The 26,717-nt window shown below is 49.9% G+C and overlaps 11 protein-coding genes across 11 annotated transcripts; 2 read left to right on the forward strand and 9 right to left on the reverse strand.

Moving 5' to 3' along the window:
* Positions 1-129: 129 nt before the first annotated feature.
* CDV56_109414 (zinc-binding alcohol dehydrogenase family protein) lies at positions 130-1,244 on the reverse strand (the record flags this gene model as incomplete). The annotated part of the gene is made up of 2 exons (XM_026763033.1): positions 130-655; positions 706-1,244. The coding sequence occupies 2 exons, from the start codon at positions 1,242-1,244 to the stop codon at positions 130-132; spliced, it is 1,065 nt and encodes a 354-aa protein (XP_026618524.1).
* Positions 1,245-1,718: 474 nt separating this feature from the next.
* CDV56_109424 (Zn(II)2Cys6 transcription factor domain-containing protein) lies at positions 1,719-2,966 on the reverse strand (the record flags this gene model as incomplete). The annotated part of the gene is made up of 1 exon (XM_026763043.1): positions 1,719-2,966. The coding sequence occupies one exon, from the start codon at positions 2,964-2,966 to the stop codon at positions 1,719-1,721; it is 1,248 nt and encodes a 415-aa protein (XP_026618525.1).
* A 674-nt stretch (positions 2,967-3,640) lies between these two features.
* CDV56_109433 (zinc-binding alcohol dehydrogenase family protein) lies at positions 3,641-4,753 on the reverse strand (the record flags this gene model as incomplete). Its single annotated transcript, XM_026763052.1, has 1 exon — positions 3,641-4,753. One exon carries the CDS (start codon positions 4,751-4,753, stop codon positions 3,641-3,643), a length of 1,113 nt encoding a protein of 370 aa, XP_026618526.1.
* Positions 4,754-5,581: 828 nt separating this feature from the next.
* CDV56_109449 (fungal specific transcription factor domain-containing protein) lies at positions 5,582-7,610 on the forward strand (the record flags this gene model as incomplete). The annotated part of the gene is made up of 5 exons (XM_026763068.1): positions 5,582-5,791; positions 5,849-6,074; positions 6,128-6,159; positions 6,209-7,414; positions 7,542-7,610. The coding sequence occupies 5 exons, from the start codon at positions 5,582-5,584 to the stop codon at positions 7,608-7,610; spliced, it is 1,743 nt and encodes a 580-aa protein (XP_026618527.1).
* A 1,652-nt stretch (positions 7,611-9,262) lies between these two features.
* On the reverse strand, positions 9,263-10,817 carry CDV56_109471 (uncharacterized protein; the record flags this gene model as incomplete). Its single annotated transcript, XM_026763090.1, has 4 exons — positions 9,263-9,523; positions 9,658-9,972; positions 10,028-10,596; positions 10,652-10,817. 4 exons carry the CDS (start codon positions 10,815-10,817, stop codon positions 9,263-9,265), a joined length of 1,311 nt encoding a protein of 436 aa, XP_026618528.1.
* Positions 10,818-11,395: 578 nt separating this feature from the next.
* CDV56_109483 (uncharacterized protein) lies at positions 11,396-12,940 on the reverse strand (the record flags this gene model as incomplete). Its single annotated transcript, XM_026763102.1, has 1 exon — positions 11,396-12,940. The coding sequence occupies one exon, from the start codon at positions 12,938-12,940 to the stop codon at positions 11,396-11,398; it is 1,545 nt and encodes a 514-aa protein (XP_026618529.1).
* Positions 12,941-14,292: 1,352 nt separating this feature from the next.
* CDV56_109500 (uncharacterized protein) lies at positions 14,293-15,750 on the reverse strand (the record flags this gene model as incomplete). Its single annotated transcript, XM_026763119.1, has 4 exons — positions 14,293-14,538; positions 14,598-15,094; positions 15,158-15,344; positions 15,430-15,750. The coding sequence occupies 4 exons, from the start codon at positions 15,748-15,750 to the stop codon at positions 14,293-14,295; spliced, it is 1,251 nt and encodes a 416-aa protein (XP_026618530.1).
* Positions 15,751-17,444: 1,694 nt separating this feature from the next.
* CDV56_109512 (potassium channel family protein) lies at positions 17,445-19,037 on the forward strand (the record flags this gene model as incomplete). The annotated part of the gene is made up of 1 exon (XM_026763131.1): positions 17,445-19,037. One exon carries the CDS (start codon positions 17,445-17,447, stop codon positions 19,035-19,037), a length of 1,593 nt encoding a protein of 530 aa, XP_026618531.1.
* Positions 19,038-19,353: 316 nt separating this feature from the next.
* Positions 19,354-21,739, reverse strand: CDV56_109522 (uncharacterized protein; the record flags this gene model as incomplete). Its single annotated transcript, XM_026763141.1, has 4 exons — positions 19,354-19,512; positions 19,578-19,918; positions 19,998-20,452; positions 20,553-21,739. 4 exons carry the CDS (start codon positions 21,737-21,739, stop codon positions 19,354-19,356), a joined length of 2,142 nt encoding a protein of 713 aa, XP_026618532.1.
* Positions 21,740-22,490: 751 nt separating this feature from the next.
* Positions 22,491-25,251, reverse strand: CDV56_109534 (uncharacterized protein; the record flags this gene model as incomplete). Its single annotated transcript, XM_026763153.1, has 6 exons — positions 22,491-23,418; positions 23,470-23,597; positions 23,659-23,709; positions 23,807-23,896; positions 24,293-25,010; positions 25,067-25,251. The coding sequence occupies 6 exons, from the start codon at positions 25,249-25,251 to the stop codon at positions 22,491-22,493; spliced, it is 2,100 nt and encodes a 699-aa protein (XP_026618533.1).
* A 309-nt stretch (positions 25,252-25,560) lies between these two features.
* CDV56_109544 (fumarylacetoacetate hydrolase family protein) lies at positions 25,561-26,492 on the reverse strand (the record flags this gene model as incomplete). Its single annotated transcript, XM_026763163.1, has 3 exons — positions 25,561-26,142; positions 26,202-26,279; positions 26,337-26,492. 3 exons carry the CDS (start codon positions 26,490-26,492, stop codon positions 25,561-25,563), a joined length of 816 nt encoding a protein of 271 aa, XP_026618534.1.
* Positions 26,493-26,717: the final 225 nt, after the last annotated feature.

Below are 26,717 nucleotides of genomic sequence, written 5' to 3' on the forward strand. Positions count from 1 at the left end.
ACATATTGACAATGTGGACCACAGCTTGGTGCCTCTGCTTTGATATGCATGTCATCTACATAAGCGCAAAGTAATACTATTTCATTACAAGAGAGACCAGCTGAATAGATCAGTACTTGAGCCAGACATCTAAATATCAGAAACAAGGTACACTAGCTTTCGCGCACTAACAGAACCATTCTTCAAATCTTTCAAGCCATCCAGAACCTTCCTCAATCCCCCGTCACGCTTCTCAACGAGTAGTGTTCTAAGCTTTCCATGAGACCACAGCCTGCTCACGATCCCAGCCCATTTCTGGGCGAACTCGAACTCTGACGGCATGCTGGGGATTTCCATGCGATCTGGGCCATACTCGAATGGTTCACCAATTGAGGTACAGCAATTCATAAAAGTTGCCTTCACGTCCGGACGCCCCGTTTGCGCTGGGAGCAAGGAATGATACAGGCCTCCTTGGGCACCAATTGCCTCTTCGCAAATCCGCACTGAGTCCTGAGTCGCCACGGTGTCACAGACGACCCTGAGAGTGTTATTGGTGTGCTCGCGGATCTTTTGAGCACACCTAGGATCGCGATAATCGAAAACCACATCTGCTCCGTACTGGCGGACCAGGTCAAAGTTTTTCGGCGAGCATGTCGTGAGAACGGTGTATCCAGCCCTATGGACAGTTAGCGATATGCCATCAAAGTTAAAAGAAAGGGAAAGTACAATTTCGCAAACTGAATAATCCAGCTTCCCGAGGCTGTGCTTCCTCCATATACTAGAATCGATTCCCGACTCTTGTCCTGACTTAGATTCTCCGGCCATTGCAGTTTGAGACAAGACGGTCCAAACAGACACTGCCCAGCAGTAGTCGCTCCCACTCCCACAGTGGCTGCATCCTCACAAGTGACGCCGTCTGGGATCTTGATTTGAATCGCTGCTTTTGCCACAATATATTCTGCAAAGGTGCCGCTCTCGGCCCGGATATTGTCTGCACCCTTGACGAGTCCACACACGCGGTCACCAACCTTGAACATCTCCCGGACAGACTCTCCAACTGCGATAACTGTTCCGGCGTAATCGTGTCCCATGACTGCGTTGGGGGACGGGGTACTCTCCAGAAGCATCCAGTCGATCGGATTCAGGGCCACGGCGGCGGTGCGAATGAGAATGTCATCGTCTCGGAGGGCTGGAATGGGCTGGTTGGTGACGAACTCAGCATGGCCCAATGATCGGGTGATGACGGCGGCCTGGGAGGACTGCATGGTTGGAAGTTTTGTTGTGAGTAGATAGATCCTGAACTTTCAGAACACGCAATTCAGAGCGTCTACTACTCGTCTTTATATACCTTTCAGGCGTGTCATTTCGGCTCCTGATTATGGTCTCTTGTGTTCACAACCTTTGTTTCAGCGAAACGCTATGAGACTGACACATAATGCTCCGCAATGACAGATATATAGACCCACTCTTTCCCGCAATTGCTTAAATCATACAACAAACATTTGGACTGACCCATATCCTCCGCAGAATCCACTATTTGCCGCACTGCCTATGCCGAGCTTGCTAAGGTGTCCCTGGAGCCTGATGTTGGACTCGAACAAACGTACAGATACGGCCCCATCAATATGAGTCTGAGGGTCGAGATCTGCTATATCCAGGGTGCAACGTTTATATGAGCCAACGAATCGAACCTAGACAAATACTTATTCAGAAATTCCAATTATCTTCCAGGAATATCATTACAAGCTCAGAATAGGCTCCTTTGATGCTCTTTCTTGCACAGAGCCTAACCCTTTACACGCAACCAGCAGCAGGTGCCTGAACTCATCCACATGCACAAGTCCTCCTTGTTCCCAGGCAGTCACAAAATCGTCATAGGAAATGACTCCAAATGTTGATTGCGCTGAGTTTTGTCCCGGTTCATAGATGAGATCCTCCCAGCAAAGCTCCGTGTATGATTTAGTGGATACCGGCAGCCCAGCCAGATATTTGATAAAGTCGCATCTTTGAGATTGGACCACTGAGTGGACAGCGCGCACCAGATAGGAAATCATGATGAGTCGACGAGCACTCTCGCAGAGCACCCAGTCATTCAAATGGCTCTCGGAAAAAGGAGAGTTCAGTTGTGCCTTGTCTCGGGGGCTCTGCCGACTTGCTAGTTCTGTCCGCTCCAGGTCGGCAGTGCCCTGCGCCAACATACGATCTAATTGTCCGAGGAGCGGTTTGTCGCTGATGCCACCCGCAAGGAAGATGATATAGCAGAGAACCAAGGCTTGAATACGGTCCAATTGGTCTTGCAAATCTGTGCGCGTTGAGTTACTTAGACTCATGTTATTGACGCCTGCGGTCAGGAGTTGATGGTAGAAAGGCTTTTTTGCGCGTTTGCACGTTCGATAGGCAGCGCAAACCCCGTAAGCTTCACGCAAAAGAGGTGGAAGATCTGATGTGCGATCGACTAATGGCTCAATAAGTGGTAATGCGCCCGTATCCAAGAAATGGTCAACATAACCAAGGAACGTTCTGATGCAAAACCCCCAGGTTTCTCTGTCATCAACGCGGGGCCAAAACTCCAATACTCTGCGTTCGAGTCGGGGTAAAGCTGAAGATGAACCATCTGCTGAGCCGGGAAGATAGAGCCAGCCAGGCGCCCCTTGAAAAAAATCCCAGGCTTCACCAGAAGTTACTGTGCCCTCTGGCAACCACAATGGATCGAGAAAGTCATCTCCTTGATTGACGATCATAGATTTCCCTATCCAAGCATCCAACGGGCCCAGTTCGCGGCTGCCCGAGCCAGTAGGACTGATCTCCAGATTGGATCCAATATGGGGCTCAGTTGCTGGAGTCTGATTGTCCTTAGCCTGCGGAGGCGGATACGGATAGTGGCACGCAATAGATTTCTTACGACAGCGAGAGCAACTTGGGAACCCAAGGTCACAGCGGCGTTTGGCAGTCACACATGACCGACAAGATGTTTTGCGAAGAGACATGGCAAAGTCAGAGCTAGAATGATACTGAGATGAAGCTGAGCATTCAGAAATGATGATCAGTGTGTCTTTTGAGCGGCAGCTTATGCGTTGTGGTTGCATTTGCGGACAAATGTGGGCCGGTGGAGTGACGTGGGGCCTCACTATCTACAGCCAATCATAGGTAATCCGTTCAGCTGACAGCTCTATCAACGACGGATTACTGACAAAAGAGGGCATCCAGAATAATCAGGCTCTCAGACATTCTTCATGATTGATGGAGGCGAATGACTGTAAAGCTAACTTGGGGCTTAGGTGCAAAAACCATTTCGGGCCCGTGCAAACTTCCGTCGAGGGCTTTGGGCCATTTCAACAATCGATAATAAGGCTTATACACATTGATGTTCTAAAGTGATAATGTCAGACTCTCAACGGAGATTAAATACAAACTCATATTGACTCCTAGCCAGTTAAAAACATAATTTTGAGGGCAAAAGAGGAAAGCAGAAAGGTAGGTAGGTCAAGTCTGCGGTCCGTTGCTCCCTATCCAGCTCGGCTTCCCCCTTGACGTAGTCTACAATGGCAAGAAACACCAATTGGAGGATAAATAAGACAAAGGTACTATAGAAGAAAAGAGACAGAATCGCAGGGGATCATAATAAGAGCGGATATAGAACTAATAAGCACTTGCGACCCTTCTATAGTGTAACAACAATCTTCTTCGCACTCACTCCCATTTTCTGAACCTCCAATGCATGTTGAAGCTGGTCCAGTCCATGCCCAACAACCTCGGGTTCAGGCGCCGGCACAAAGCTGCGATTATCCAGGGCCTCGCTCAGGAAGCCCCGCCACACGGCTTTGCCAATACCATTCGTGAGCATCGGTTCAATTACCACCAATTTATACCTGATTCCCCTGGTGCGACTCTTGATGGCGTAGGAAATCATCGACGACAGAAAGTACAAGATTGTGTACGGTGTTCCGAAGACCTTCGGCGGCTTCTGTGGGACAGGATAGCTGGCCATTGCGATGAACTTATTGCCTCGTTCGCACCTGTTGAGAATGTCAAACAGAGCGTTAGCAGCGGTCACGCCAATGGCAACTGCTCCAGCCGTCGTTTTCCCCTTCATAGCAGCAATCATATCGCGAACCACAGTGGGACTGTTGTAATCGAATACACGCGATGCACCCATCCTTTCCAGCAGCTGGAAGTTCCGGGGTGAACAGGTAGTAAAGACCTCATAGCCAGCCGCAACGGCCAGTTGAACAGCGTTGAGACCAACACTAGTCGATCCTCCCCAGATAATCACCGTTTGCCCGTTAGATTTCGGCTTAACCGGTTGAGGAAGGGCTAAATGTAGCTGCTCATCGTGGAACAGACTGGTGGCGGCTGTCATAAAACCCAGAGGCAGTACAGCCGCCTTTTCGTAAAATATATCATCCGGGATCCTGGTGACGACGTCCTCAGGCAGGACAGTGTACAACTGAAATGCGCTTTGCGCCTGGTCGCTGACGGACTTGCTGATTCCAGGGGCGTAGCCAACGACCCGGTCGCCAACCGTAAATTGATTCACGCTCGTGCCAATCTCAACAACCTCGCCAGCGACGTCGCAGCCCAAGGTAAATGGGTATTGGGCGTGCGATACGGCCATGCGACCACGGTCTTGAATTATCCAGTCAAAAGGGTTCACTGCCAGGGCAGCGTTCTTGACGACGATCTGGTTTGCCTTTGGCTTTGTGTATGGCGCAGACATTACCAGAAGGGGCCGTCCGGCGTTGACGAGCTTGGCTGCTTGGTTGGTGGGAGGCATGGAGAGAGCTGTTCCGATCTTTGCTGGGAGAACGTATAAGGGAGAATATCGGCAGATGATGTAGTGCTCACGTAGTCCACTATTCAAGATAGAGCTTTGAAGACGGATGACAGTGTTCGTTCTTGTATATGTTGTGGTGGTTGGCAATATATACTATTGGAGAAAGTCTCTGTGAATTGGAAATTGATACTGTTCGGTGATAAGTTCAGAACCTGACAATGACCATCCGCCCTCACCTTCCTCGGTCCACGGCGCATCCTGCTAGTTTTCTCTATCTCATCTCAAAGTCAGCGCGGACAATGAATTACATGCTTCAATCACAGTTGCTGAGGAATAGTAGTTAACTCCGTATTGGCGGATGGTGATTTAGCCCAAAAGGGAAAGGCGCGGACGGAGAGTCGGATGGTCGGATGGTCGAAGCAACGGCCAGGCTATTATTACATCCCATCACTGCGGGGATGTCCATGGCTCTCGGAGTGTTATCTCCAGCCATCATCTTTAAGCCGAAAAGAACTTTCTCGACAATTGCCGGTCCAGAAAGGAGCAATCGATTCCACGTGTGTCAGACTGATGGCGTCGCGGCCTCTTCCCCCTCTCAACCGGCGCAGAGACAAGCCGCAACTGTCGTGCACTCTCTGCAAACGGAGAAAGTAAGCATTTCTTCCCATCGCAACCTGCAAATTTGTGCGCTAAACATTAAGATTGAAATGCGACCGTGGTCTACCGTGCGGGACATGCGCTTATCGCGGCCTGTCGCTGTCGTGCACATATCCAGCTTCGGCTCCGTTACAGAGCGGGAAAAGAGTCATTCAGCCGTCGTCGACGGCGATGCATGATCGAGTCGCACAGTTAGAGAAGTTGGTTTTGTCATTGAAGGATTGCGAGGACAGCAGTCGCGCACAGCATTCATTCTCAGCTGCTCAAGCTAATCATCCCGCGGATGCGTCGCAGCTGCCGTCGACCTTCGGCAGGATCAGTCTAGAGAACGAAGAGACTAATTACGTTGAGGGCTCACACTGGACGGCCATTCTGGATGGAGTGAGTAGTTCCTCCTCTCTCGAGCAGAGACACAGGAACCACTAAGAGGATCAATAGATTGCCGAGCTGAAGGATTTCTTCGACGACACCGACGTGCCCCAGCCGGCTGAATTAAATACCAGTCGTATGGGCTCGGAGTGGAACCTTCAGGCGCGCCGACCTGCACTTATCTTCGGAGATGTTCAGTATCTCGATAGAGACGAGATTCTGGCATCAGTTCCACCGAGGCCAACGGTGGATCGACTCTTAGCCACGTACTTCAACTCGAAAAATATCAATACTCGTAAGCAGTGCCCTCCATGTGTTTCATTCCTCTCTACCAACTAATACATTCAGTTGCCATTCATGGCCCGACATTCTTAGAGGAGGTATGGAAACTGTCACACCCAAATAGGAGTATCTCTGACGGGATGCTAGTATGATCGATTTTGGGAATGTCCAGCAAAGGCCTCTATCATGTGGATTGGTCTTCTATTCTCCATGATTTGCTTGGCAGCAATACATCAGCAGCTTGAAAGACCAGCCTCCGACCAGCCGGCATCACTCGCGCAGGATTTTGAAGAAATACATGGAATGCAGGTCTACCGTGACCGGGTTGGCCAGTGTCTTGCTCTAGCGGACTACACCAAGTGCGTGCCATACACCATCGAAACGCTCTTACACTACTTGGCGATTGAATACCTCAATATCACCGACAGCCAGACCAGCGTTTGGATCCTACTGGGCATTACTGTGCAGATAGCGTTACGTATGGGCTATCATCGCGACGGATCCCACTCTTCGCATTTGTCGCCGTTCCAGGCCGAGATGCGGCGCCGAGTGTGGGCAATCATCTTTCAACTCGACTCAGCAGCGGCCGGGCAATATGGCCTTCCGCGCATGATCAACGCGGGCAAGGTAGATACTGCGGAACCTCGAGATCTCAGCGACGACGCCCTTGGCCCCGAAATGACAGAATTGCCCCCGTCTCGATCCGACTCCGCGCCAAGCTCTATTCAATTTTTAGTCATGAAAAACAGACTGGTGTCCACCTTCAACCTCGTCATTGACCTTACAAGTTCGCCGAAGCAAGTCGTTTCCTACGCGGAAGTTATGAGACTGGATAGGATCCTGAACGAGCAGTTTACATCCATGCCGGTTCCGCTACGCATGCGTTCAATGAGCAGACAACTCACGGATGCCTCGGATGTGATTCTGAATAGAGTGTTTCTAGCCTTGACCTTCTACAAGTCGCGCTGTATACTGCATCGAGAGTACATGCTGGCGGGTCGGTCGGATAGTCGATACTTGTATTCTCGCAGGTCTTGTATCAACGCTGCCTTGGAAATCCAGCACATCCAAGCTAGTCTGCACGAAGAATCCCAGCCTGGGAGGCGTTTCTATCATGAACGATGGAAATATTCCGCCTTGGTCAAGCATATCTTTCTCCTAGCAACCACAATTCTCTGTGTCGACCTCGACTATAGCATCCGAGACAGAAATAACGAAAGTGGAATCACGGATGAGTTTTCAGACCGAGTCGTTCAATCATTGACAAACTCCTGCTCCATTTGGCTCCAATCAAGCGACAAGTCCCGCGAAAGCCAAAAGGTTACCGAGATGCTGCGAATTGTGCTTGGAAAAGTACGGACGAATGACGAATCAACCTTGACGGAAAGTAGTAATGATTCTGCTTTTTTTTCGACATGTCTGTATATATTTCCCCTTGAGTTTGCACCATTCCATAAACAACTAGCTAATCGGTAGGTAGGTCCTTCTCCTCTATCATACGACCAATCCTCCTACCCAACGTTTTCAACAGATCCGCTGCCGTTTGTAAACAATCCGTCTTTCTCAAATCAGCTACCTCATAGTACAGGTGCACTACATAACTTGGACAAGGTGGGTGAGCATGGTCTTTCAAACGATGATACCTGCTCTTCCCTCCGCAAAGTCTGACGCGCTGTTTGTAGGGTGAATGGCTCGATTATGATTGGACGGGTACTAGTGTTATGGACGACATCATTCAGCAGTCTGAGGGTTGGACTGGGTTTAATATGCCGTAGTGCGCTATTCTCCTGATATCGAGGTATAGAATGGGACAGGAGGGCATTGTGGTTGTCGCTCTGAAATGCCGAATTTACCATATATGAAATATTAGCCCACTATAGATGATTAGCGAGTACCTATTTTGCAGAAAGGAGTGAAACTAGCTTACGCTCCTGGTACGGGCTATAATCCACACGAGGAGCTAAAATAGACAAGGCCGCCATGCTTGCCTTATATTAGGCCAAGTTTGGTACTCTCCCTCTCCCACTCCCCTGAGACGTATACATTTGACCGGTCCTCTTGTTGCCCACGCCAGCGGCTACTTTAACGCAATATCTACGAGTCTGACAAGAAGTCTTGAACAATCATAAGGACTATTGCCTGGCTAGACCAATTGCCAATCAAACTGCTTCTTCTCATCGCCAAGTCCTTACAAGACCAGAGCGACATTTATGCTTTAATGCAAACCAACCGAAATATCTACCACTATTTGCATTTCTTCCCATGTCAATATAATATCCAGCACCATCAGGGCTCAGATCAAAGAGACTACTCCATGCTGGCGCAAACATCACACTCTTTGAGAGCCGAGAAGAAACAGAATTTGTCCCGGAATATGATCGTGTGAAGATTGAGAACCTGCTCTTGATTGCCGCGCAGGGTGGGCATATGGCACTCCTCAAATGCATGCTTTCTGAAACACAGCCCGGCAAAGCATGCTCACCAGCTCAGCTGCACACTGTTCTTCAGTGGGGATCCAGTTCCGTGACTGTGAGCTCATGGATCTCATGATTCATCATAAGGCCCCCTTGAATCCAGTAGGAGAGGAGCGGGAAGCGCTTTCTGCCCTGGGGGATGCTGTTCTCTCACAAGACATCTTCATCATTCTGCATCTACTTGAGGCGCGGGCGCAGCCAGGACAGAACGAAGACCCGTGTCCATCGCGAGGGCCATAGAAACCGATCAACGTCAAGTCGTTGAGGTTCTTCTTGAGCATGGCATCCGACTCAACAGTATGCTTTACCGAACGAGCCTAAAGTGCCGTCAACTTCTAGTGACATACTTGTGCAATACTAGAGAGTAGAGGAATAAACAAATATGAACACAACACCGCCGGATTTAGCTATTGGTGGGCCGGAATTCTGATACTGTAGACGAAGCTGTGCGCATGACTGTGACTGCATCGTCTCCGATCTTTGCGTAAGTATTTCCAGATCAGTACACGTATAGTCTCAGACTTATATTCCGCACTCTATTGTACATCCCAACTGAACTAATAAGTGAGGGTGGCTATCAATGTATAAAGTCAAGGTAAAATAGATCGAGGGAGTTCTCCCATCTGCGGCGTACATGTGCCATAGCGAAGTCCCAAGTGTTCGGCTCACTCATATCCAAAGCCTGAGTTTAGAGCAAAGTACTCCATACCAACGCATAAGACAAAGATCAAGACCAATCGCCCTCGTCAATGACTGGCTCGCGTCTGTCCGAAGCGTCCATAAGCTCCTTGACAGTCCATGGCTTATAACTGTAGCCCGGAGGGATATTGGTGTTCTGAAACGCTTTCCCTGTAAGAATATGCTGAGCACAAGCATCGTAGTTATCATATGCGTACTGCTCTGGGTTGTGGCGCATAATCCAGTCCGCAGTAGTCTTGCTGAGGAGATCCGGATTCCTGGCAACCTCGTCCCAGTCCGTGTTATGGAACTTTTCTCGGTGATGAAATCCCGTTTTTTGGGCACACGAGACACGCTCAAACCTGCGAAGCCTCCATCAGTATGTCTGCTGCGTTCCAATTTGGATGGAATGAGCACTTGCCTGAGACGGTTGTGGACCCTTACAGCCAAAGGAGCATTGGACTTTCCACCAAACTGTAAGCAGGCTGCCAGAGAGTACGCATCCTCCATGGCCATTGCTGCTCCACTCCCTGAAGTGGGCAAGAATGAATGCGCAGCGTCTCCAAGCTGGATGACACGAGCATTAGGTGAAGCCCACTTTGGTTGTGGATTACGCCATAGCAGCTTCCAGTCAGTGCAACGGTGACCTGGTGTTGCCTTGACAAGCTCCGTTAAAAAGGGTTCCCAGCCATCGATGTACTGCAGAGCAGTATCTGTGGATACGGTCTTGTCCCAGTTTTCATCAGCATTGTGGTCGTCCTAGAAAGCCGGGATTGATTAGTCCGTTTCCTGACACCAAAATCATCAGACGTACCCTATGCGTCAGTATATAGCATATCTGCCTTTCCGTTTTGCCCACTGCCACATGCGCTCCAGGGCCTATGTGTATCGATGCGCGATCTGCATGGCCCTCAAACTCTTTTGCAATGATCGGGTTCTCCAGGGCTGGACCTGCCGGGAAAGTCGCCCTATAACAGGCAAAGCCCGAGCTGGTCGGCACGTCCTTTTCTCCCAGGACCAAAGGCCATGACTTTGAGCCAACACCATCGGCAGCGACGACGATATCCGCTGTCAGCCTCTGTCCATCAGCTAATACCACGCCTCCATGCGTGTCAGTCTCAAAGTATTCATCTACCGCTTTCGAGAAGTCCACTTCGATACCCATTTGCCGCACATAGTCCCAGAGCAAGCCATGAAGCTCAGAACGATTAAGGGCTGCAGATCGGCTCACCCCGTTGCCAATAGGCCAGCTCCCGATCCACGTTCCGTCAAATTTCTTCACATTTCGCTGGGTTTTGTAGGATATGGCCTCGAGCCTGTCGTAGAACCCAGGCCATTTCTTGACTGTATGAAGCGCATTGCATTCTATCAGAAGTAGGTCGCCTGTCGAGATAAAACCGTGAGATAAAGGCCGTGAGTAGGCAAGGGTTTCACTTACCATAGCCATCGAAACTTGGCCGTTTCTCCAAAACCCGGACCTCATGGCCCTTGCGATACGCCTCAATTGCAAACGTGAGACCACCGATTCCACCACCCACTATGAGAATGGACAGCCCGCTGGGCGGACAGCGATCCATAATGGTAGATGCTTCTTGACTTCCCATGATTGTAATCTCCCAGAATTTGGTTGGACTCTTGGATTGGTTTGATAGGAGATGACCTGGCCAGACCTTCGCTGCCCTTTTATACCCGATGGAGGGTGTTGTTTTGATCCCATTACTTCGGCTTCACTTTTTCCAGAGGGCAGCGGATGAGAAGAGAGCTATTCTCTTCTATTGCGTCTTGCGGTCTCACCCTCATACATCACCCCACTCAGTGTGTTCCATACCGTTTCTCAAGTGGATCGATTTTCCTCGAAGTGCATAACCACCTAAAGCAGGATGCTAGTCTTGGAAGGCACATTGCCGATCTGCAGAGTAACAGCTGCTAGGAGACATCTTCAACTATGAAACGGTGCTTCTTGGCATCCTATCTACCTCTCTATGCAAGCCCGGAACAGGCATGTTTCTGGTCCAGCTCTTCCGCTGAATAAGCGGGCTGTGTTGTGTTTCACATTTAGTTCAATGACCCTTGCGATACGCCTCAATCGCGAAGGTGAGACCACCGCTTCCAGGTATCCCCGCTCTTCAGTGAAGATAGCTTTACTAGATTGCTTCCATTTACTACATATGTCTGTGTCACTTCAATAATCGTAGTCATCCTCCTCAAATGGTTTTGAATACTCCTTCTCGCGCGCCATACTATCATAGTCACTTCCCATTACTCTGCGCTCCAATATTCGTTCTAGACTGAGCCGAGTCTCATCCAGTGTCTCATGCAGGGGAAAGTAATTATGGACAAAGAAATCTTTGAGAAGGCCATTCAATGGCTGAACTGGCTCGATGATCCGATCATATAGTCCCCGCGCCCTAGCAACTTTCTCTGGATGCTCTGGATCCCAGGGTCGGTTAGTACGAGGAGACAGGCTCAATTCCAGTGTGAAGTTCGGGAGATTGAATGACTGAGAGATGACTTTCATGGTGTTGATCCAGTCCACTGTCTCCCTATCGTTTGGACGGAACGCGTCGCCATCCACGGGAGAAGGAAATATCCAATGCACCCGGCGGAGGTACTTCCACGAATATTCAGGGAAACCGTGTAAGAAGCCTGATGTTTGTGGAGTCCATGCTGTGGTGTCTGGAGAATGTGATTGATCGTACCAAACTTCGAATGTATTTTTGGAGTAGTACACAGACAGCGCGAGTTCTCTTATGCTCTTACTGACAAACCATATGTCTGGAAGTTGCCAACAGGGATGAGCCGTAGAAAAAGCGGTATGTGTTGCAGGGCACCAACATCCTTGATCAACAAGATATGGATGAGGTCGTGCATTACAAGCGAAATACCAACAATCACGAGGGAGGAACCGCTTGAACCATGATATCAGTATTAGCGGTAGAGGTGCAGCTAGCTCTGTGAATTCAAGTATGCGGACTTGGAGTTCCACCGGAAGATCGAGGAATCGGAATACCCCCGGTCGCGCCTGACGTATGAAAAATCCCGTCTTTTGGCCTATTGTTGCCATCAGAGCTTGTTGGAGATCGAGGTTGCGACGTGGCCCTGCACGGATGGAGAGTTCTCTGAGTCGGGGAAGCTTTTGCAGCGGCTCTAGAAAGGCTGCGAGGGTCTTTTTAGTAGCGGCGCCACAGATCAAACGAATTTCCAGCTGGTCGTCTTGCTTGATATGCGTTGCTAACTGGTGACATATCTGCTTCCACATGCCGAGCACACCATTCTTTTCGAGTTGGCTATCATTTTCGAGGACTTCCTCGGCCGTACCATGGCAGGCCTGCTTCCCTGGACCGAGACAGTACTCGGCACCGATCCGGATTGCAAAACGCCTTAGGGATCCCCATCCAATGCGGCCCATATTAGATAGACTCCGCAAACCACAGCCCATATCATATTGGAAGCAGAAATGGTTCTCGGAATAGAAAGTGCGACGAGCATCTTCAGATACACTGCGTGACACGAAGAATAGTTGATTTGGAAACCATGGTTCCTGGCCATGGCCTGGGAGTGATTCAGCTTTCCTGAAAAGTCTTTGCTCGCGGGACGACCATTCCCCGACAGCTTGGCCGGTACTGAGATCAAGCTCGAAGTCAACAACGAGGCCTATTTCGCGGTATATTCTGAGGCGGATGATATAAGGGAGGCGCAGAAAGTATGGTTGATTTGCCATTATCATGGCGCTAGGTTTGAAATCAATAATGCACGGTGGTTAGGCCTTAGCTGGAGAAGAAGTTTACTTATATTTCTCCATGATTAGGCATCACACGCTAAGAATAGGCACCAAGTTGGTTAAATGATTAGATGTTATTCAATATGCATCCTGCGCCACACCCGTAGTCCAGGACTAACAACTTGCATAGCCCTAAGCAACTACCTTATCTGACCATTTTCCGCCCCCACAGCAAAAGACTGGAGCATATATCGAGATCTTGAAACATTTTTCTGAGAATCATCTTCATCCTGTGCGAACTGCGAACTCCCTATTCAACCTTGCATACATCACCAGTATGCTGCTACAAACCACCAAAAACCTTGCAAGACACCCTGACTCCAATAAACACCTGAGGAAATAATCCCACCAAGGTTTTGAAACATACATAACAGGCCCAGCGCAACCGCACGCTCAGAGCTTGATCTCGTATTGGCGCCAACCCATGCCGAAATGAGCAGGAGCGGGAGAATAGTCCCTGAGATGATTAAGTAGATTACGTGCTGTGCACCGAGCAAGGGGTTGGTATACTCAAGATTGATATCTACTATCCTATGGTTTATTCTTATATACTGCAATAATATGGTGTTAGTAGACTGAGTGGTAGCACAGCAAGCAAATTCAGCGCGATTAACCCGAGGACGAAGGTCTCCTTCAATACCTCTGCTAGTATACAGGCAAAAACATGACTATCAACGTGCTTAACCGCACCTCGGGTTTCAAGACCTACTACATTTCGCGTACGACCTTTTGCTGAACAGAAATGCCGCGTCCAGTTCATGAAGCTCAGTTCGAAGAGAAAGTAGAGACACTAGTGGCAATGATCTTCTGTTCCTCCCCGCCCCGGGACCTCACTTTATAAATCCGCCTCACTACTTACCATGCTGGGCATATTTGCTCCTCATCCGGATCTTCTTCCCGAATTTGTACGACAAAAAAGGATACGGCATGAATACCACTGTCAAGCAACCAAGCAATGTACAAGCCCACCCGACACCCAGATTATGGAACATCGCAGTCGCAAATAGGGGAAAGCCGCCGCCGAAAGATGAGCGTAAGAAGTCATTCCCGGCGAGGACTGAGGCTGCATATTTCGGATACGCATGTGCCTCGTAGCAGAAAATGCTGTTGAAGATAAGATATCCCCCAAAGGAAAATAGCATGGAAGCAATGATAGGCACGATCCAGTGGACGCTGGCGAAGTTTCCTGTCCACCCAAACCAGAACAGGGAGATTGGTAGACACACGGCTCCCAGACATGCTGGGGGGAGGTGTTCTTCGGGGGAAAGATAGCCGTCCGGGTCGAAATGTTTGGATTGTCAGCGATATTTCCAATAGAAGTACGCTGGAACAGCAATGAACACAGCCCCTATCATAATACCCAGGAATGCCAGGCCATTTTGTCCTGGATTGAAGCCGTGTTTTTCTTCAAAGACGATTGGAAAGGCCTCGAACCAGATATACAGAATTCCATAGATAAGAGCGATGTAGAGATTCATCCAAAATACAATGGGTTCGAGGAAGCAAAGCACAAATGGACGGACGAGGGCTTCAAAGAGGACATCCTATTTCGACCGGTCAGTTACTGAGGATCTAGTAACCCAGCTCTTCCACGGCGGCTTACCCTGGGAGCCACCTGAGCAATCTCAATTTCAGCCTCGGACGCATATTTCTGATCGTTTGTGATGCGGCGAATACGCCGTGCGCGGCGACTGAAGATGTTAGGGGCAAATGTCTCGGGCAGAAAAAAGAAGAGAAGCACGAGGGCAAAGCCGGATATCCAAAGCAGCTCCCAGATAGTCCACGTCCATCCCTTGGCGGAAGATGCGAAACCCCCAACGAGAGGGCCCAGCACAGGAGCGGCAATGGCAAAGCATGCCCAGACCGCAATCATATAGTCGCGGATTCTAGGGCTCCACATATCCCCCATCGAGGCTCCCCCTGTCGCAAGAACGGGCGAGCCCAGAAAGCCGGTTAGGAATCGAAATGCTAGGAGCATGCCAAAGTTCTTCGCGTAGATCACTGCGAATTGAAAGAAAACAAACACTACTAATGTTGCAACATATACCGGACTCCGTCCCACCGCGGGAAGCTCTGATATCGGTGCCCAAATCATGGGTCCTCGATGACATTCAGTTAGTATTGACTCGGATCCATGGGATGCGTTTGAAAAATGCAGCTCACCCAGTCCGTATCCGACCACAAATAGTGTCAGACCGAGAATTGCAGCTTCTCTACTCACACCAAACTGCTCAGCCACACCCGGTATTCCAGGTGTGTAGATCGCGGAACCGATATAGATGGAAAATGTAAGAAGGCAGATGAGTAAACTGACTAAGACCTTCTTGCTGATGCTCCAATTTTGAGGATTCTGCCAACATCAGCTCGAAATCTCACCTTGCAGGCTGAGACACTGTTCGAGAATCCTTGACGAGCATCCTTGAATGGTATCCTACCTCGCTATCATCCGAGCCTCCCCAACCGATTACCACAGGTGATCCCTCTTTTACCCCTCGCCATGGTCCTGCCAGGACGCTTTTCAGAGGGGGCCTTTGCCGCCTGCGGAGGGAAGCTTGCGACATAACCGTATACAAGCCATACTGCTCGCCGATTTCCTCGCTACCGGCCGTTGAAGTTGCTTCTTCATGGGCCTCCGGCGTCTGGAGGTATTTCCGCCAAGCCGTAATATCTGCTTCTTCCGGGTACAGGAGGAGACGGTAACCGCTAAAGAAGCGAACTAGCTTGCCGAAAGCTGAATCGCGAATTGTCTCCATCATAAGGTGTAGCCTGCAGAATGCTTTCCCAAGCGAAGAATTCCATGAGTTAAGTTTGTAGTGAGGCAATAATTTCAGTCATTCATCCCTTGATGGTCTTCTCCACGCGACTCCGTGGCCTTTACGGTCGAGACTTTCAGATCCTCGGTAGGCCATACCGCTGACATCAGGACCTCGAAGGGTCCATAAACTAATCGAAAATAAGGTTTAGTAGCTCTAGCCGGTGGCTGATCGTCTTTAAGGTTTGTGGGGTCCGCTATATCGCAAAAATAAAATATCTCCCTGGGAAGAAACGAGACCCTCTGTATGGCCAATGCGTATGGGCCCCTGGTCAGTGACTGAAAAATGTGGTGACTATTCCGTCTACTAAGCACAGTGCCACAGTTTTAGCTGGCGCTTTTCCTATACCAATACTTGTTCTCACCTCTTGCTTAAAGTAAAAGTTGTCTTAAGTAGTGAACTGGGTTGGAAAATAAGTAAGGCTTGACGTTCTCGCTTTCCTTATAAAGTATATTTCATAGCCTGTCTTCAATCAAAAGCATCTTTTCTTCAGCCCTGGCTCTTCTCCTTTCTTCAGCTGCTTGTTCATCTTTTGTTCATCGTTTGTGTGTGTGCTTGTGTCTTGATTGGATAAATTATGTGCAACTGGTAGGAATACCTTACGTTTTGGGGAGCTGCAAAAAAGCCGTCAGCAGCTACGTTCCGCATCTCTAATAATGAAACAGCCAGAATTGAGCCCGGTACTTAAATCATGCATTACTATTGTTTTAGAAGTAGCAGCCGTCTCGAAAGGAATCTGCGGCCGCTGCGAGATCTTCAGGCTCGGATCCGAGACGTGCGTGGCTAAATGATGTGGCGGAGGACAGGGCCGACAGGCTAGTAATGAACAGCAGACGGTCGTTGAAGCCTGTCAAAGGAAACCCCGGAAAGTGGTGTGTTATAATGCTAAAAGTTTGGGAAGATCGCTGGCTTCCTGCCACGGAACCCTGGGCCGTAAAGTCTTGGGAAGCTTCCGACATCAGTGGTGTGACCGTTCCTCAACTCGGGTATTCCCTTTACTCCACCTGGTACATTATAACAAGGTAGATTTGAATTTATCAAGCTTCTCTCATCGTCACTGAGCAAAATGATGCTCACTGAGCTCGCCACCGTCGCTTTCCGCGTAATGCTTTGTCATCCTCTCATGTAATAATACATTTATCAGGACTATACGCCTCTTAATTCAGCAGAAGGCTTTTGATGGAGCGTCACTGACGGCCATCCAGTATGCAATGCTACATGCCACTACCCATCAAGCGACGGGGTGTGATAATAAAGCGAGCATTTCCTTGGAAGTCCTCGCTATCTCGTTGCCGACAGGATGGTCTCACGCTGGTGGCATGCGTCCGCAAGCTTCCCTGTTGTTGCGGTATTTCCCCGACGCTCCCGTGTTAGAGATTAATCTGACCGACGAGGCATCCAGGGAGTACTATGTTCGATGGCCATAATGTTCAATATTTGCACTGTATCCCAAGGATGGCGTGAGATAATAGACCCCGATGGAAGTGCAAGCATTATAGCTCAGCCGGCTTGGTACGTTCTGCACTCTTTTCTCCGGCCTCGAATTGAGCTAATAATCAACCCTATCAAGGGCTGTCGCTCTCAAGGCTCTGTCGTTGGCATTGTCCGTCATCGCTTACATCGTACTTCTGCTTACGATGATGTCCAAACGTGATTCGGTCAAGGGATTTATCGTGACCATACTATGCTGGTGTGCCTCGGCCGCAATATTAATTAGTATCATCGGTGTTACAGCCCAGCAAGACATAACGGTGGACCCTCAGCAGACACTGCAGTATACACAGAATTTCTTCTATGGGACATTCGCTGCGAGCCTCTACACACTGGTTGCTGTGCTGTTGGCAACCTACACACGTAATATGCACTCTGTCCATCTGACGCATGAGGAAAGACAGAGGGTAGAATGCACAAGCATCATCCTGCGCGTGACCGCTTTCAGTGCCTTTCTTCTTGGGGGCGCTGCTGTCTACGCGACCATTGAAGGTTGGAGTTTTATGGATGCAGTATATTGGGCTGACACCACTCTTCTGACTATCGGCATCGGAAACATTGCCCCGAAGACTCACCTTGGACGAAGCTTGTTATTTCTGTATGCCACTGCGGGAATCATGACTATAGGTCTGGTCATCAGCTCGATCACATCATTCACCGACAATATGCGAGACCTAAGCATCAGAATCAAGATCGAGGAAGTGCACAGCGGTCTGCAAGGGCGTCATATCATCGGTGGATCTCCTGGCAGCAGCCACAATGATAAAGAGAAGCAATCCCTTCAATTGCCAGCCGATCCTTGGTACCCACACAAGGCCGACCTGCTGAAAGCGCAACGTATCAAGCGTGACTTCTATAGAAGACACCGATGGATGACTCTGATCTTCTCCGGGGCAGCATGGTTTTTTCTCTGGCTAGTCAGTGCTGCGATTTTCGGTCGCTCCGAGAGAAGCCAGCATTGGAGCTATTTTCAATCGCTGTACTTCACATACACATCCCTGACAACCATCGGCTACGGAGATTTATACCCCACGAGCAACTTTGGCAAGGCGTTTTTTGTGTTCTGGTCCCTTCTTGCTGTTCCTGTGCTGACAAACCTTGTTGGTGCCATGGGCCAGCTGGGATTTGAGAAGTTAACTTATTTGTTGCGCTATATCTGGAGACTCGAAGCTTCTAGACTAGGTCTGCGGCGGTGTACTCCAGGCGGAATGAACCCTGATGCTGACGGTGAAGGGGGGAGAAATAGATCTGTCGCAGGCCCAGAGCCACAAGGCCTGGTCAATGACGGCAATAGTCATGGCCGAGGACTCGCAAATGCCAGGCGACAATCCAACAATGTACAAGCCAGCAGTTCAAGTTATCAAAGGAAAGAGTGTTGTGAATCTCTTGCCCAAGCTGCTGAGCGCTCCCTTTTGCTTAGCCAAGAGATCAGCAAGCTCGTATCTACTCTTCAAAGTGCGTCTACTCCTCAGCCAGACCTGTCCAGTGAGTGGGAGAGGATTCTTTCAATGCTCCATCCTGAAAGCGATGAGGAGGGTGACTTGTTCGAAACCACGCCTCTTGGATTCTTGCATGGGCATCCGGGAGCTGTGGCGGAATTTCTAGACTCCAACAGATCGGCTACGGACAGGAACAAGGAAATCTTGTGGATGCTCAAATTCCTGACGGACAAGATCTGTTCGCATCTGCGGGACGGGTTGCAGAGGGAGCAAAGTGAAATGTCAAACACAGAGTCTTGAGGAATATAGGTTCGCCGAGAATACACTACAAGATAGACAACAGCCGTTCTGGATATCCTCTAGATCATCCAGCGCATCAAATACTTAATGACAACTAGACTTGAAGTTCGACTATCTGTATCTGGATAGCAACAACTGGTTGCGTCTATTATGATATTTTACTTTACTGTTCTATCAAGACCATGGTGCATTTATCACTTCTGGCCATGTATCAAGAGTAAACACTGATATTAGAAAGTTTACCCCCTTCTGTCTATGCTATCAGATATTGATTAAACACAACCATCAATACTGACATCAGCCCTGATTAGACCCATCAAAGTTTGCTCTCCCTCGCGGCCATCTGCTCAATATTAAAAAACTGGGAGTAATACTTCAAGCATTCAGGGTTTGAAAGTGTACTAGATGGCTGGATGTGTACTCCGGATATAATCTGTTTCACAGGCAGCTCGACCTTTTTGAAATTCACCGTCACCTGGTAAATTCAGCATCAGCCCGGTTTCTAGTAAGGCAATCCCCTTGACAGACGAGAACACTCACGGGTATTTCAGGAGTGGGAAAGATATAAGATGGAACGTGACGTGCACTCAGCCGTCTCCGAATGGCGGCCCTCACTCTATTGACAAGATCTGCAGTAAAAGTAGCGTTCGGCTTCATCTTGAGGAACAATACCACCCTTTCGTCGTTGTCAGAGGGTCTCCGCTGGCCTACACAGAGTGAGTCTTCGACCTCATTGGCAAAGTCGCTCTCGATCACTTGGTAGATCTCCGATGAGCCAAATCGGACGCCTGACGGATTGAGAACCCCGTCCGCGCGTCCGTGGAAGAACAGCTGTTTGGTGATGGGGTGGATGGAGACAAAGTCTCCGTGTGTCCAGACGCCTAGTAGACACCCGGATCAGTTAGCCTCCATACCCCAGAATTCCGGCTAATTCCCGCCTGCACCTGGACTCTACCATACCGTCGAAATGAGCAAAATACGCCTTGTGATAACGTGTGTCGCCGTCCTCACCCCAAAAGCCAACCGGCATGTTGGGAAAGGCTGCCGTAGCCACCAGTTCCCCCGGTGTGCCATCGGAAACGGGCACCCCCTTGGCTCCACCCCTGTCGATGGATGAATCATACACCTCAACGGGAATGCCAAGGGCCAAGCCGGCGCACCCACCCACATGCACCGGTAGCAGGGAATTGCCAGTGCCAAAGGAGCCCGCGATGTCCGTCCCGCCGGAGATATTGTTCAGACGGACATTGGGGGGGAAGCCGGAATCGTAGAACCATTCGAAAAGGGAGTCGGGAAGGACCATTCCCGTGCTTGTGACCAGCTGTAGACAGCGTAGGTCCGCGATCTCTCGTGGACTGATCTTGCGTCGCTGCAGTTCGTACAGATATCGGGGAGATATGCCCAGGTGAGTGACCCTTTCATAAATCAGCAGCTTGTCATGCATCTTGCCTTGAGTGATGTGCAACTTGATTTGCGGTACAGGGGGGGAGATTCAAGATTTGTATGGGGGCGTACCTCTCCTTTGCAGCTAATTTGATCATCACCGAAGCATTCGGTAAGAACGGATTCCCGTCGTACAGAATAATTCGCGCCCCAAAGAGAAGGCCTTGCACCTGCGCCAGATACATGATCCAGCCCGTGGTTGTATACTGCAGGATCACGCTGCCGGAGCCCATTTCTTGATGGAGGCCTCCTTCCTTGTGAGCGTTCAACAGCACGCCCCCAACCGAGTGGACAATGCATTTCGGTTGCCCCGTGGTACCAGACGAATACACCACGAGGAACGGGTCGCGGAACCGCACTCGTTCAAACTCCAGACGATCATGTGGCGCTTTAGCGAGGAAATCGTCCAGCGTGCAAGCTCTGGGGACACCACTGAGATCGGCGGGAGACGAAAACCGGGGCTGCGCCACGACCCCCTGGAACTCAGTGACCCCGTCCAGGCCCTTGACGACTTCCACCATCTTCGAGCGCAAATCTACCTTCTTGCCATTGTACACGGCGAAGTCATCCATGAAGAGCCAAACAGGCTTAATCTGCAGCAGCCGGTCAAGAAGCCCCCTGGTCCCCATATCCGTGGACATCGAGGAAAAAATAGCACCGAGGGCTGTCGTCGCCAGGAACACGAGCAATGTGTCGAGGCTGTTGCTCGCACACACTGCGATGCGGTCTCCGCGGTGGACTCCATGGGCCTTCAGCGCCTGGGCCAGGCGTCCGGTGCGCTGGCGCAGTTCCTTCCACGTCACATATGTTGCCCCTTCGCCGCCGGCCTCGCGCACCTCGACGACAGCAACCTTGTCGTCTTCTTTCCCGCGGAGCCGGTCTCGCTCGTCGCTTGAGAAGAGAAGATTCTCTGCGAAATTCAGCCGGACACCGTTGAACCAGTGGGGGATGGTGTCCATCCGGGCTGTTTCGTCCACAACTACCTCATACGACCCGTCGTGTATGAGCTGGAAATATTTCCAGCAAAAATCCCAGAACGAGGCTCGGTGCTGGACTGAGTAGTGGTGGAGGTCATGGAAGGTCTGTGGAGTGGTCAACGACTGCTGCATCCGTGGTAGCAACGGGGTATTCGGTGCGCCGTTACTTACAGGAAAGGCCTTTCCAGTGTGGCTTTCCAATGAAGCTCGGAAACGGCCGATATTTGTCGAAGCTAGGCAGGGATGTTCCCAAAGCTTCCGGGGTACTGATGGGGTTGCCATGGCTGTGGGCGCGAAAAGACAGTAGTCAAAATGGCAGGCGAGGGTATATTGAAGCTGAGCTGAGATTTAAGGGCCTCTAAAAGAAGCCTAATAAAGCCAGGGCCTCTGAGAAGACTTATACTCTGCTGGCGATCTTCGTTCTCCTCGGCTTGATACTCTTTTCTGCCGAGGATATGAATGTGGGATCTATTTGGACTGCCCCGGGATGCATAACATTCAAAAGACCAAGAGACCAAGATACGGTACGTCTACGTTCGGTAAGTGCACTACCTTACTGGATTGAAATCCTTGGGTATTGGACTGACTTTTAATCTGGGCCATACAATTGAACATTGTACTCCATACTGCATGGACACAACGTATATGTCCCTGGATTTCCCCACATTGGGTTTCCCGTTTCCCCGTTTCCCCGCTTGTTTGTAATACCAACGCTGGGGCCCCACACGGTTCTTTGGGGCTCATCGTCCTTTTGCAATCCGTCTGATTTGCAAAGCATTGTTGGGTGGGTAGGTTCTGTTTTTAGGTAATATCGCGCCAATATGCGTATTGGATCCATTGATTTAAAGAGTATGTGTGTGCTACATTGCGGTTTGGGTGCGTATTAGCTACACCTTCTTGAAGTCAATATTTGACCAATACATATATACATCAACAAGTACTTGATGCTCTGAATGCAACCCCTTGCAATTAGACGCCGAATATACTAGCAGAAGGATCCCATCCATTGAATGAATGAACAAGGGTCCTGAATCTAGAAAACATTATCTTGCTCCTCTATAAGCGCAAGCAATGTTGAAGCAAGACTCAAAGATAGTTTCCAATGGCGTATGCTCTGCAACAGGCCGACAATCCTGAAAACCTGATTCGCAGCATTCCGCTCAACTTGAGAGTTCTTGAGTTCTGCCGCATCGATTTCGTCAACGTGCACTCCAGCTAGATTTAATTCTGGAAAATTGCGTTCCATTATAGCTCCGTTGCTGCCATGGCCAAAATGTCCAAAGCAGAACCAGATGATCCCACAATCGTAAAGACAGGTGGGAACGTGTAGTGGACATTCGGACCCAATGTGCATTGATTCGAAGTCCTTCCTGATGCAGACAGCGTGTATTAGAGATCTGGTCGCCTCGTGGGAATTTGCCCACTGGCGAGCGTATCCAATGGCTTCTTGAGCTGCCTCAGGTCCGTCTCTACCGCAGGCTCGCTCCAGGATGTCGAGGTTCGAGTATAAGAGGATGAAAGTGGAATGCCAGAGAATCCTAAGTGGATATGCCCAGACCTCACCAGGTACAGCAGTAGATAGATGCGTCTCGTACCAAGATATGAGCTTTTCCTGGCACTTCTGGATCAAATCGGGGGTGGTCGAGAAAGGTTCTTGGCATTCACAGGCCATAGCACTGATGCACTCAAGCATGGCACAGACTTCGAAGTCACTCGTCCCACCAAACCTTCGCTCCCGCATCGACCTCAAAACGCTCTGGTCGTCGCTTGGCAATGAGGTCCGGCTCCCTGACCTCTGATTCGCTTGGAGAGCAAGCTCTCTCCACGCATTTGCGTTGTTTGCCGCAAACAGCTCATCTGAGGAGATGGTCGGTAGACGCTCGGTCGCAAGACGTAGGTATGTTTCATGATGATGCATCTTCGCTAGCTCAGCATCATGGATGAAGATTCCGAGCAGAGTGCTGTGGTATATCAGTAGGTTACATCAAGGCGGAAGAAAAGGAAGGCGGTACCGTTTCCTCTCTTCTACGGTGATCCAATGCTTCCATGCGGATTGCAATTCGCCATTCGTCAGATTTGGAAGATTCGGGGGTAATGCTGGTGTTGCTGCATGGCTAAGTAGTCGGACTCTGCGCGCCCACTTGACTGTAGTCAGCATTTGCAAGCCTCTCTTGTCGACAAAACAGTTGGCCAAAACTCACTGCAATTATACTTCCATGAAAGGCCTCGATTCCCGCCAGATCTTTGGGCCTCTGCAGAAAGAAGGCAGAGATAATGTGTTAGTCTCCGAACATAGCACATAACTCAAACGCCTGAGTAGGAGGATCCCGTCGCAGGCAAAGGACATACCCCAATAAGAAGACCAAATGTTTGGCCTAATAGGGCTGACTGAATGGCCACGATACTTGAATCTGGACGTTGAGCGATCATAATGTCCCACTGCATCGTCAAAATCCCGATTAACATTCTCGCTCAAGACCGTTAGAGTCCGCTGAATGGACAGGCCATCTGACGCACCGAAGATAAAACCGCTTTTTGAAGTCTTTCAAACATGCTAATCCCGTGCTCGATTGCTCGCCGAGAACCGAGGAAGAGACTACCCACAGAGCAGACGGACAGAAGAAGAACGGCATTCTGCCTAGACGGAAGAAAGGATGGCTCATGGATAATAGGGAAGATGGGATGGAAGTAGGAGAAATACGCTTGCAGACAGAGATGCTATGTAGGCACCATGTCATCAGTCAGTTCTCCCCTCTTTATATTGCCTCCTACACCTTTATGCCTTGTTCAAAGACAGGATGCTGGGACACGGAGAATGAAGGGAAAGGAGCTTACCAGAAAAGTGGTCGAGGGTAGAATTCCGGTTTGCACACGTTGCTGAAGACGGTCAGCGAGCTCGTGGCGATAAGACTCATCAATTTGATAGCGGTCATTCGCTGGGTCTGGGGATATGAGATCCGACGTGGTCTGTCCACAGTGGGTGTGCCATTTCTCTCTGATCGCATCCCCACTCGGCGCCAATCTCGCCTCCGTTGCCTGTGTGCCAGCGCTGAATGAGTCAGGAGCAAGCGGATCCTCGTCCGGCATCCGATCAGCAGCTAATAAGTCTCCAGTAGTGGCTTGCAACAAGGACGAGTTCACGGCATCCAAGTCAAAGTTATCACCCAGCAGCCAAGAAATCCAACCCGATTCTAGCTCGACGCTAGATATATCCGTCGAATTCAGGCTCTCGTTTACCTGAAAATCAGCACCTGGATTCTGTGATAATGAGACGGGGAAATCCAACGCCGGAGACGCGTTGGTGCCACCTTCCACGGGCACAGTTGCTGTCTGCACATGTTCTGCTATAACATGAGAAGGCCTCCTTATATTTGCGACATTACGCATAGATGGTGACGAATTTGACGATGGTGACATTGGTTGGAATGTTGCCGCGCCAAGCCCCTCCAAACCAGGCGCAGTCGTGGGAGGCAGGACATGACGGGCACCGGTTCCATCCTCGCCCAGTCCATCTCTGGGACAATGGGACCGCGTATGGCGAAGTAATGTGTCTCTAACAAAAGATGTTTGCTTTTCGTGGGTAGTCTGTCAGAAGAGTGCTACACGTACTGTCTGGTATAGACCCTCCCGCAGTCCGCGCAATGGAACGGCTTCTCCTTGGTGTGGGATCTATAATGCCTCGCCAAATGTTCCGCCTTGGAGAACTCTTTGAAGCATATCGGACACACGCGTTCTTGCTTGGACGTCTTGGGTTTCCGACGGCCCACTGGTCGAGAGAGAGCACTGGATTGCATTGTCACCACATAGGAACGTGAATTGGGCCAGCTGTAGATGTCTGAATGATGATGATGATAATGATGATGATGATGATGCTGCTGCTAGTGATGGCGGTAGATGGTGATGATGATGATGCGTACAAGTGGCGGAAAGGGGCGGAGGACGGATACGGATTGTGGCAACTTCCGTCCGCCGAAATCCGGGGCTACACGTGCTATTGGTTTACTCATTACTGTTTTCTTTCTGTGTTCACTTTCAGGTTGATATTTTTTTCTTCCTCGGAGGATCCAACAATTAGAAACATCTCTCTATATCAGGTAGTAGGACTAAGGATACCGGATTTCGTTTTTGATGGACGCCACGCCTTCAATCTCCACCTCCACCACGTCCCCAGCCTTCAGAAATTCCTTGGTGAAAAATCCGACACCAGCTGGTGTGCCGGTCATGATCACAGTTCCCTTGCGAAGAGTCATCCCACGGGAGAGGTGGCTGACAATCTGCCGGACACTCCAGATCATATCATTGGTACTTGTCTGCTGCTTGACCTTCCCGTTGACGCGAGTCACCAGACGGAGATTCTGGGGATCTGGAATTTCACTGGCTGCAACAATGGTATGGCCAATAGGTCCAAACTGATCGAATGATTTGGAGTAGCCAAATTGCATGCCCGACGCTTCGGGGATCTGGAAATTCCGCGCAGACAGGTCATTTCCGGCCGTATAGCCAAGGACATAGTCCAATGCCTCATCTTCTGAGATATTCTTAGCATCTCGGCCCACAACTACAGTCAACTCGCCCTCGTAGTCCAGCATTTCACGCGCGTCAGGGTGAATGTCAATGGTATCGAAGGGACCAGCTAGCGCATCGGCGGGCTTAACAAAGATGGGAGGGTATTTCGGGATGTTTAGCTGATAATTCCTGTCAGTAAGCCATATACGACTGGCTTGACATTGTGTGGAGTACAGACCTTCGCTTCGTTTACATGGCTCTGGTAATTCAGGCCCACAAGTATGATGAGCGGAGTACGTTCGATGGGACAGAGGAGCTGGCTGAATGTTCAAAGGGGGGAAAGACCTGGAACTGGCAATCGGTTCGGACCCACCTTCTCGACTTGGATGATATCCTCAGTGGGCTGCAGCTTAGTGAAAGGATCACCAGTCAATCGTCTGACATTGTATGTGCCGCCATTGACGCTGAGTAGATCACCGAAAGAGACACGATCTCCAATGGCGAAACGAACCAATCGCTTGAAGGCCATTTCGAATATGGGTACACGAAGGAGATGAGAATATCGTTTGGTAGTTCTAGAAACTCAAATGAGACTGAGCACTAGACTAGAATCTTTCTGAGAAAAGCACACTGGGTGTCATTACGCGACATTGAATTTATATCCTGAATGAGGAGATTCAACCCTCCATAAGATAGGTCCCACCACGCCGCCATCTTGAAGAAGATGTGGGACCTTTGCTGGGATAGCTACTAC

The sequence above is a fragment of the Aspergillus thermomutatus genome (genome assembly GCF_002237265.1).
Source record: "Aspergillus thermomutatus strain HMR AF 39 chromosome Unknown NODE_7, whole genome shotgun sequence".
NCBI lineage: Eukaryota > Fungi > Ascomycota > Eurotiomycetes > Eurotiales > Aspergillaceae > Aspergillus > Aspergillus thermomutatus.